Genomic DNA, 10,401 nt, shown 5'->3' with positions numbered 1-10,401 from the left:
GAGAGGAGAGAGGAGAGAGGATCGTCGATAAGAAGCGCGAGTTAATCAATGAATCGGTTCTCTAATCATTGGTTTAACCTTTACGCGTTTCCTTTCTTAGAATTATTTTGAATGAAAAGAAGATCATGATGTGGTGGAGGAATAATTATGTTTTCCACGTGGCAGACTTGTAGAGCTCAAGACGATACTGATGTCTGACGTGTGTTGTCGTAAGCTTTCGATGAAAAAGTTAATTCTCCTGATATATTGCCATGCGTCCTTATCTCTACCTTCGAAATCAGTAGCATGAGATTAAAAGATACTGATCTGACGGTGTTGGTTAGAGATATATAATCTTTGACGTAGATGTATCAAAGATTTCAGAATAGCACTTTTGGATCAGGTTCTACAGTTTTTGTCGTAGACCTTGGCCTATATTATCACAGACTCTTTTGTCAGTTTGTGGAAGAACCCATAAGACTCGGTCGAGAGACTCGGGACGAGTCGAATCTAATTTCCAAATAGAGAATGAAACCTATGATTTTGTTTTAAAGCTTGAAGATTTGAATAGTGGGCCCCACGGTCTTATTGTGAACTCTGATTAAACGCGCGAAGCTTTGATCTCATCCTACATCAGATTGATGTAATTAAGTTGCACACGTTTCGTTTTCGTCCGTTTATTAAGGCTTAAGAACGACTTATGCGTTAATTGTGCAATATATACGCTTTGTTTAATTGACCAGCACATGACACGTGCTAAAGCAGCAACTGTTTATAAATACGGAGGAAGTCTTATTTTAAAAAAAAAACTTAGTCATGATTTGGTATGATTTCAATTTCAATTTCATGGGATGATTTTTAATATTGAAAATTGTTTGATTTGGTTTGTGCACCTTATTTCTATGAAATATAAATTCTGAAATAGCTCCATCTATTTTAGAATTTCTATTTCATTGATGTCACTCTTGATCTTTAATGAGCACATGGTTAATTTGTTGGGCAAAATCGTAACTTCATGTTTAAAAAAACACATCACACTCCTTATGGTCACCACCACCACCCCGACACCACTACCCATCACCGCCACCGCCACCCCATTGCCAACACCATCCACCACCACCTTCCCAACCCCGCCCCGCCACCACCACCCTTCCCAAAGAAATATATGGAATATATTCTCATAAATTGAACTATCAAATGGATTTTTTTTATTCTTGAACTATTTCATATTGATACAATTAAATCAATTTCAATTTCAATTTCAATTTCCATTTCTTGATCAAAAATCTATTTATTGATTATTTTATGAAATCAATCCAAAATTAAAATAGAAATCATATCTTAAAATTCAAAAACTTGACAATTTGATTTCTCCATAATGTGAATGGTTAACCGTACATGTGTGAATACAGATAAGAGAGACAAGACCTCTATGAATTTAGAAGGTGTGTTACCAAAGAGAAAAAAATTATAAGGTGGCAGCCAAAAGGAAAAAAAACTCTCTAATAAGGCTATGTTTGAAAAGCAAAAAAATAAATTAAAAATGGTGGAAGAAGTTTCTATGATGACATTCGTCGAGGACGTAATCAATTTTTTGTCTCTTTTCTCTATGGAATAAATGTCAAATAATGTAGGAAATAAACACCATCATAGGAATAAAGGCTCCATTTGGTTGCAAGAGGAATGGAAAAGGGAAGAGAAGTGAGGGGAACTTTTTTTTCCTTTTAAGTCTGTTTAGTTGCAAATGAAGTGAAGGGAAATTAATTTTCCTATGTTGTAAGGTTGGCTGTAAAATTGATGTAAAATCAATGTAAAATTTTTAAAATTTGTAATCCAAACCATTTTATTAAAGGCTCTTTCTTAATAATTTATTTTAAAAAAGTGGAAAAATTTTGGTAAAACACCAGCTCAAAAGTGAATTGCCCACCCCCTCACATATCATTGTTCATGTGAGGGGGTGATATGTCATAAATGCCCCTCCACAATTTGTCAGATTCCAAAAAGAGTTCTCTTATTGGCTTGAAATTGCACTCAGGCAGTGTAGGGAACCCTCTCCCTTAAAAAAAATATACTCTAAAATTTTGAGATTGACAGCTTATCCCAATGCATAAAATTTCAATTCTAATAAATCATACTGAGGTTTTTTTTATATACCTTAAAATTTTGATGAATTTGAAATGATGTTTGAAAACACAACATAGCTACCTCATTGAGACCCACATACACTTACGCATAAATGAGCATAGGCAATTATAGAGCCTCTGAATTCTAACTTTAGACGATTGAATTCTTAAGTGTGGTGCACTGGGCAAAGCCTTCAAACGATTTTGATAGGCTATCTTGCTAGCATACACTCACCATAGATGCACCCTATGGTACAATTGAGAATCTTGTTTATCGATCTCTAAGATAAAACAACCCACTGACTCCCTCAATAATTGTGCACTTGATTGCTTAAAATGAAGAGATAAAGGAGGAGAGAAGATGACGAGACAACGGAAATTTATCCTCTCAATTAAGTGTGGTGTACTGGCCAGTGCACCACACTTAAGAATCCAACTATCCACTCAACACTTGAAAAGATAAAAAGATGCCACTACCCATGTTTTTACGATTGGATTCTTAAATGTGGTGCACTGGGTAAAGCCTTCAAATGATTTTGATAGGCTGTCTTGCCAACATACATTCTCCTTAAGACCATAGATGCACCATATGGTACAATTGAGAATCTTGGGTATTGACCTCTAAGATAAAACAATCCATTGGCTCCCTCAATAATTATGGACTTGACTGTTGAAAATGGAAAGATAAAGAAGGAGAGAAGATGAAGAGAGAATGAAAATTTATCCTCTCAAGTGCAATGCACTGCCTAGTGCACCAACACTACTACCCATGTTTTTACTGTTGGATTCTTAAGTGTGGTGCACTCGACAGTGCACTACACTTGAGAGGATGAAAAATCCAAACACAACACACATGTGTGAATATCAAAAGAAAGCACACGAAGAGATATGTATGAATACAATAGGATGGCACACGAAAAGCCACATGATCCAACGAGTCACAAAAGTTGTTTTCGAATCTTCCTTTTGTTTTAATATTTTATTTAAAACTATCAAAAATCAAACTATATTAAAATCGAAACTATTGCAATCAGTTCCTCACATCATGATGTTACTAAGTCCATAACATTTCAAATTTGATCATAAAATTTTAGTTTACTTTGTAATCAAATTCCTATTTTGTAAGTTATTATTATCACAATAGTTTGTTATTTTTCGAAACATCACAAGACATTTCTTTTTGCTACATTGACAAATGATGCGTCCATTAAGACATTTAGACAAAGAAGATATGGTTTAGATCAATCACACGTCAACATCTCATAATCTAATTCAATCAAATAACCTTCCTTGTATTGACATGCATCCCATGTATATCCATTCATGTGTACGAGACATTACTGTCTACTCTCCCAACTTTGAGCAAGAACTTGCAATTTAGATTAAAGGAAAAGTAAATATGGATGGCTTACATTTGTCTTGTGATTTTTCGAAAAAATACATTCCATTGTTACATAAATAACTATACGGTGTATTTAGGATTCTATCCAACCATTTTACAGTGAAAAAGAGAATTTACCATTAAGTACAAAGTCACGAGTTTACAGAGACATTTATACTTTTCCAGTTGGAATTACCAAAAAGTACTACTCTGTTTCCCAAAATGGCCGTTAACGTTGCTAGTTGCTACGATGGCAAAGATAGGGATGAAGATTAGAAGATGTAGCCATGGGGTTGGTATGCTCCCTTCACGGATCGTTAATCCTTGCGATGGGTTTCTCACATCCGATCCTCTCTTCTTTGCAATTCTCACCCTTTTGACCCTTGTGTTTCGTATCTCCCTATACACACAACTTTCTCCGATACATGAAATCAAGAACTGGAAGAACCTGGAGGCTGGAGCGTGTAAATGGCTCTCCGTGAATGTTTACAGATTCAGTGTTTCTTCCCATTTCAAAAACCACCGGACCGAACTCCTCATAGGCAACTCCATAATGGTCAACCCTTTCGTGTTTGGTCTTCTAAACTTGGAGTCTTATCCACCACCCATCAAGCGTTCGACGAAATTCCTCTGTCAGATACCTTTGCTTGGAACACCCTTGTACAAAGCCATCTCAGCGATGGAGATCCCGAACGGGCTATGTTGATCTATCATCACATGCTTCTGCGAGGAGTCCGTCCCGATAAACATACTCTCCCTCGCATTTTAACTGCTTCTCGTCTTTCGGGCAGCTTGTTTTATGGAAAACAGATTCATGGGCAAGCTCTGAAGCTTGGGTTTGGTCCCGATGAGTATGTGTTGTCAGCTTTAATGTCAATGTATGGGCATCTTGACAGTGCTGATACCGCACAATACTTGTTTAGCCAATCCTCTCGGAGGAACAAGGTCTCTTGGACTTTGCTGGTTGGGTTATACATCAAGGAAGATAAACCCAAGTCGGCCATTGATACCTTTCTCCAAATGGTGAGTCTGGGCTTTGAGGTTGATGATGTTGCATTGGTAACTGTTAGCGGAGCCTGTGGGCGTCTAAAATCACTACAGGAAGGAAGAAAGGTACATGAGATTGCGAGGAGGCTAGGATTAGAATCCAATGTTTTAGTGAGCAATTCACTCTTGAAAATGTACCTTGATTGTAACAGCATTAGAGATGCTCGTTTAGTTTTTGATCGAATGCGCTCCAAAGATGCCATTTCATGGACAGCTATTGTTCGTGGTTATGTGAAGAATGGGGGATTCAATGAAGGCCTTAAACTGTTCCGATCAATGAATTTTGAAGGGATAAAACCAGATTCATTGACGGTCTCTAGTGTTCTTCCTGCTTGTGCAAGAATATCCGCAAGTAAACATGGGAAAGAGATTCATGCATATGTAATAAGAAACAATATCAACTTAAATGTAACAGTCCAAAATGCAATGATGGACATGTATGCAAAATCAGGATTCCTGGAATATGCTTCAGAGGTTTTCGCAAGAATGGGGGAGAAAGATGCTATCTCTTGGACTGTAATGATTTTGGGTTATAGCTTACATGGACAAGGGGAGCTGGCAGTTGAATTGTTCCGGGAAGTGGAAAAACATGGAGGAATAGAACCAGATCAGATCATGTATGTTGCACTCCTGCATGCTTGTTGCACCGCGCGGATGGTTGAGGAGGGAAGATCTTACTTCAATCACATCACGGCGCCCAAGGTTGACCACTACGCTTTAATGGTTGCTCTATTGGCTCAAGCAGGGCACTTCGATGAAGCTAGGGCCTTTATTAAGGAGTACCAGATTGAACGGCATGCAGAGGTTCAAAGAGCACTGCTTAATGGGTGCAGGCTCCACCGAAACATGAACATAGCTAAACGAGTCATTGATCAGCTGATTGAGTTGGAACCTCTAAATGCTGAGAATTATGTTGTACTGTCTAACTTTTATGCTGCTAGCACGAAAATGGATATGCTCATCAGATTGAAAGAAGTTATTCGAGATATGGGTTTGAAGCCAAGGAAAGCTTATAGCTGGATTGAGGTCCAGAACAAGTTTCATGTGTTTGGGGTGGGGGATGTCTCCCACCCAAGATCAGTGAGGATATATGAGGAATTACAGGGCTTAATGAAGAAAATGGAAGAGCAAGAAGGTTATGTGCCTGATGCAGATTTCAGCCTCCATGATGTGGATGAAGAGAGAGAGTGCATTCCAATTGGGCATAGTGAAATGTTGGCCATCTCTTTTGGCCTGATCAGTATGCAGGGAAGGGCAACCATTCGTGTTACCAAGAACCTCCGGGTATGCCGTAACAGCCACAATTTTGCTAAGTTCATCTCAAAGATTGTTGGGCGAGAGATCCTTTTGAAGGATCCCAATTATTTCCACCATTTCAAGGATGGGTTTTGTTCATGTGGAGACTTTTGGTGATTCTGGTTTGACCTGTATGCTCCATCTCTTTCTCTTTTTCTTTTTAGTCTGTTGGTTGTTCAAAACCTATTGCTACTGCTGTGTGGAGACAATCAATGAAGAAGAGAGAACCAATTCAAACTTCTGGGATCGAGGAAAAGTATCTGAATTTCAAGAACTAATGGCCGCTTCTGAATAGAATGATTCAGAAGGAAGACATTGACAGGCCCCATAGTCTAACTGCCAATGAGATTGAACAGCATTCGGAAACACAAGGTTACAAATAGATGTTGTTGAAGTGGCTTATCTGTGTAGATGGTTCCTGATTTCACTTCTATCTGGTTATGACAAATGAGGCAATAAAAGTTCAATCATGTGTACTGTCTTGGCGATTGCTGCAGAATGCTGAACTAATCTATGCATTTCTAGAAAGGAGATGAAGAAGGGAAGCTGCACCTACACCAGACAGGTGTTGGAAAGGCATAGATATGTTGGATTTGGAAGATGACCATATATGGAGGTGTTTGTTTTGATAGAACAGAGCTTGAAAAAGGTGGAAAGTAACAGATGGCCAAGTCAGCTTCTTCAGTTGGTTAATAACTTAATAGGAACACTGTGTGGTTGAAAATTTGACATTGTAAAACCTAAGACTATGTTTGTTTTCCATGAATGAAAAAGAAAAGAAAAGAAAAGAAAGCCATACAAATCTGTACAACTTTCTTACCTCTCATTTTTCCTCGTACTTGGATTATATTCCCCTGGAAAGAAGATTCCCATGTTTGAATTTAAAATAGCATCGGGAATGAGTTTTTTTTCTTCTTGCGCAGCCAAAAAAAAAATCTCGTCTAAAGGGTGAGAAAAAATGATGCATCAACGAGAAAAATTTTGGAGAGAGAAGGGGAGGGGGGGGGGGGTTGGGGGAGAGACCCGTCGTTGTCGATGACCATGTATTGAGACTTCGGTGGGTGCAACTTAGTCTCCTGACACTTATCGTGATGAGGCTTGGCTAAGGCAGAAGGAAACCATAGGAGGTGTCGAGTCTGTCCACGAAGCAGGAGTGTCGTTAACGACGACCTCGACAAGCTTAAGGCATGTATCGAGTTGTGTTTCAGATTCGATTCTCTAGATCTTGATTGCAAGCTTTCCGATACTTCGCCAGATTTGGGTTTATAGTATGCCGTCAACAAGCAATACAACAATAGCATTTCCAAGTCATCGTCTCCTTTGGAAGCCCTTACACCATCTTCAGCTGCAGTAAGCAGTGTGTCTAGTCTCTACCCTTCCTTCAAATATGATTTACGTGTTTGTCCACAAATAGATGATCAAAGCTTTTGATTCACATGAACCTTTTGTCAAATTTTCACTAGTAATTTATGATGCTGGGTTATTGTAACACACTTGAGAAAAGAGACCACTATTTTAGAGAATCAATTTGGTTTTATGCTAGGGATATCCAAAACTAAAGCTATCTACCTACGTAGGAGACTCTTGGAAAGATTTAGAGAGAGCAAGAAAGATCTCCATTTGGTCTTTATTGACCTAGAAAAAGCTTATGACAGAATTCTTAAAAGATTTAATTTGTCATGTTTCGATTAAATATATGGACATAATTAAAGAAATTATTGATGGTGTGGTGACTAGTGTAAGAACCATGAGGGCTCAAGGTAGTGAATTCCCAATTACAGTTGGGCTACATAGAGGATTAGCATTAAGCCCTTATCTATTTGCGCTTATCATGGATGAATTAACCAGAGACATCCAAGATGAGGTTCTTTGGTGCATGTTTTTTGCTAATGACATTGTTTTGGTGGATAAGACAAAAATCGGAATCAATGCAAAACTGGAATTATAGAGATTAACCTTGGAATAAAAAGATTTTAGATAAGTAGAACGAAGACGGAGTTTTTGGTATGTAATTCTAGCAACTCCGGGATGGATAATGAGGGGGTGAAAGTTGATAAAATGGAGATTTCGCAAAGTGGACTTTCTAGGTATCTAGGATCAATCATCAGTAAAGGAAGGTGATATAGAAGATGGTGTCTCATAGAGGATTAAAGTAAGATGGTAAAAGTAGAGAGGTGCATCCGGAGTGTTATGTGATCGACGGATTCTTTTAAAGCTTAAAGGAAAATGTTACAGGAGAGTCATAAGATCGGCTATGATGTATGATGCAGAGTGTTGGGTAGTTAAAAAATGTCATATGGATAAGCTAAGTGTAACGGAGATGAGAAGTGGAGAGGAAACACATGCATAGTTTAGGTCTTGTTTCTAGAATGACGTCGAATAGAACTGATTGGAGGGCAATGATCCGTGTAGTTGATCCCAGTTAGTTTGTTTTAGACTGATTTATAGTTGTGATTGTTGTGTTCCTTGTCCTTTATTCTTATTATTAATCATTTTTTTTTTATCCTTATAAGAATCCGTGTAGTTAAACCCCATTTAGTTAGGATAAGGCTGAGCTGTTGTTGTAATCTATGATGTTGGGTTGGTTCTTCTTCTTTTCTATCCCTACCATCTTCTTTCTCCCCTCTAAAACAAAAACCGGGTCCAACCTTGCATGGATTATTTTTCTCTAACCTCTTTCCATTTATTGGAAAAGGGGGGGGGGGTGGTTGCTGTTCTAGATAGGTGGAGATTTGCCAGTTAAATGAAGTATGTAATACATACACCATACACTATCACACACTGAAGCAAACCTTCCAATTTAACTATTCATAATCACTCCTTCTTAAGAGGCTAAGACACCTGCGACTTTCTCTCCAACTTCCTCTATCCGCTTCTCTCTCCACTCTCTTCATACTTCTCTCCCACACTCCCCGCCTACCCAGCACATCCCCATCCCTCCCGAACAGCAGCCCCCCTCTTTCCATTAGAGAAAAAGAATCCGTGGACGGTTAGACCCATTTTTTTTGTTTTTTTGTGTGGGGTGGGGGGGGGGGGGGGGGGGAGAGGGAGAGAGGGAGAGAGAAAGAGGGGTGGGGTGGAGAAAAAGAACAAAGTTACCAACCCAACATCATTGACTACTAGTGAAAAATTGACAAAAGGTTCATGCGAATTAGAATCTTTGATCATCTGGGTGTGGACAAACACGTAGATCATATCTGAAGGGAGGGGTTGAGACTGACAGATTGATTATTAATGCTGAAAATGGTGTGGGGGGGTTTTCAGTGGGAGACAACGCATTGCACTATAAGGGCATAGCCGAAGACGATGACGATGACTTGGAAATGCTATCGCTGTATTGCTTGTTAATGGCATGCTATAGACCCAAAGTTGGTGAAGTATTGGAAAGCTTTTGATCTAGATCTAGAGAATCGAATCCAAAACCCGACTCAATACATGCCTTAAGCTTGTTGAGGTCCTCGGGCCCCTGCTTTGTCGATAGACTCGACACCTCCTGTGGTTTACCTTCCATCTCAGCCAAGCTTCATCACGATAGGTGTCAAGAGACCAAGTTGCACCCCCACCGAAGTCTCTACACATGGTCATTGGCAGCGACGAGTCTCCCCCCTAACCCCCTTCTCTCTTTCTCTCCCTTTATTAGATGGTGAATCCATTGGGTTTGTTGGAGTTGCAGTGCTTGTGTTTGGTTTTATACAGCTTTGATTCTTGAGGTAATTTTTACTCAAGAAACCACTAGTTTCTTATATTTACCTGCAATTTTGGGTTTGTTTTACACACTATCAAAAATATATCTCCTTGTATTTTCCAACAGTGTTTGTTCTTTTTTTTCCCTTTGTTCACGGAGATTATTAGTTTGAAATAGCCAGTGGTTCCCCTTACCTCTATGATTGTGATTTACAGCCATCTAATACATTTCAACAAAATGTATATATTTTAAATAAACTATGTCCTACACCCAAGACGGCGGGTCTCGAAGCAACGGTAAGGTTGCTCTATTGCAACCTGGTGGTCGCAGGTTAGAACAAGGAAACGGCCTCTTCACAAAAAGTGGGGGTAAGGCTGCATATGTATGCCCCTCCCAGAGCCTGCAGTAGCAGGAACTTCGTACATTGGGTACGCCCTTTTTCTTTGTCTTACATCCAAGCTACCTTGACTTGAAGCATTCACAAGACTAGAGAGTATAATGAACAAGGAAGCAAGAACAGCCATGTAATATATCATATAAACAAAATAGGAAGGGGAGTGTCTTATTAATATGGGAAAAAGATTGTCATGCTGCCAGTTTGCAGTTTCCCTCTCACAAGATTTTTTTTTTAATTATTTTCTCTCACCTGTTTTGAAAATGTGGCCCCATATAGATGATACCTTTTTCAGGACACCCATTGGTGTGGTGTGCAGATTCCTCCCCACACTGGCAGCGTGGGTATCTCTCTCTCTATTAATATTTTTCTTCTCTTTACTGTCTTTTAAACATTTCTGTTCTCAGTCAAACTGTTTATGATTTGTTTTTTAATTCGGTCAATCATGTGGAACATAAGATCATCTCAGTGTGTATTTAACTTTCCTTTTCTCCCT

General features: G+C 38.9%; 1 protein-coding gene across 1 annotated transcript; it reads left to right on the top strand.

Annotated features, from left to right (window-relative positions):
• Positions 1–3,868: 3,868 nt before the first annotated feature.
• Positions 3,869–6,291, top strand: LOC122645479 (pentatricopeptide repeat-containing protein At3g12770-like). Its single transcript, XM_043838791.1, has one exon. The coding sequence runs from the start codon at positions 3,952–3,954 to the stop codon at positions 5,941–5,943; it is 1,992 nt and encodes a 663-aa protein (XP_043694726.1). The 5' UTR covers positions 3,869–3,951; the 3' UTR covers positions 5,944–6,291.
• Positions 6,292–10,401: the final 4,110 nt, after the last annotated feature.

This window comes from Telopea speciosissima, chromosome 11, assembly GCF_018873765.1.
Source record: "Telopea speciosissima isolate NSW1024214 ecotype Mountain lineage chromosome 11, Tspe_v1, whole genome shotgun sequence".
Classification (NCBI taxonomy): domain Eukaryota; kingdom Viridiplantae; phylum Streptophyta; class Magnoliopsida; order Proteales; family Proteaceae; genus Telopea; species Telopea speciosissima.
Note: the sequence above shows the minus strand (reverse complement) of the source record. Positions and strands in the feature narration are given on the sequence as shown.

Coding starts and splice junctions, on each gene's coding strand:
- LOC122645479 (XM_043838791.1), top strand. CDS start 3,952: ATGGCTCTCCGTGAATGTTTACAGATTCAGTGTTTCTTCCCATTTCAA.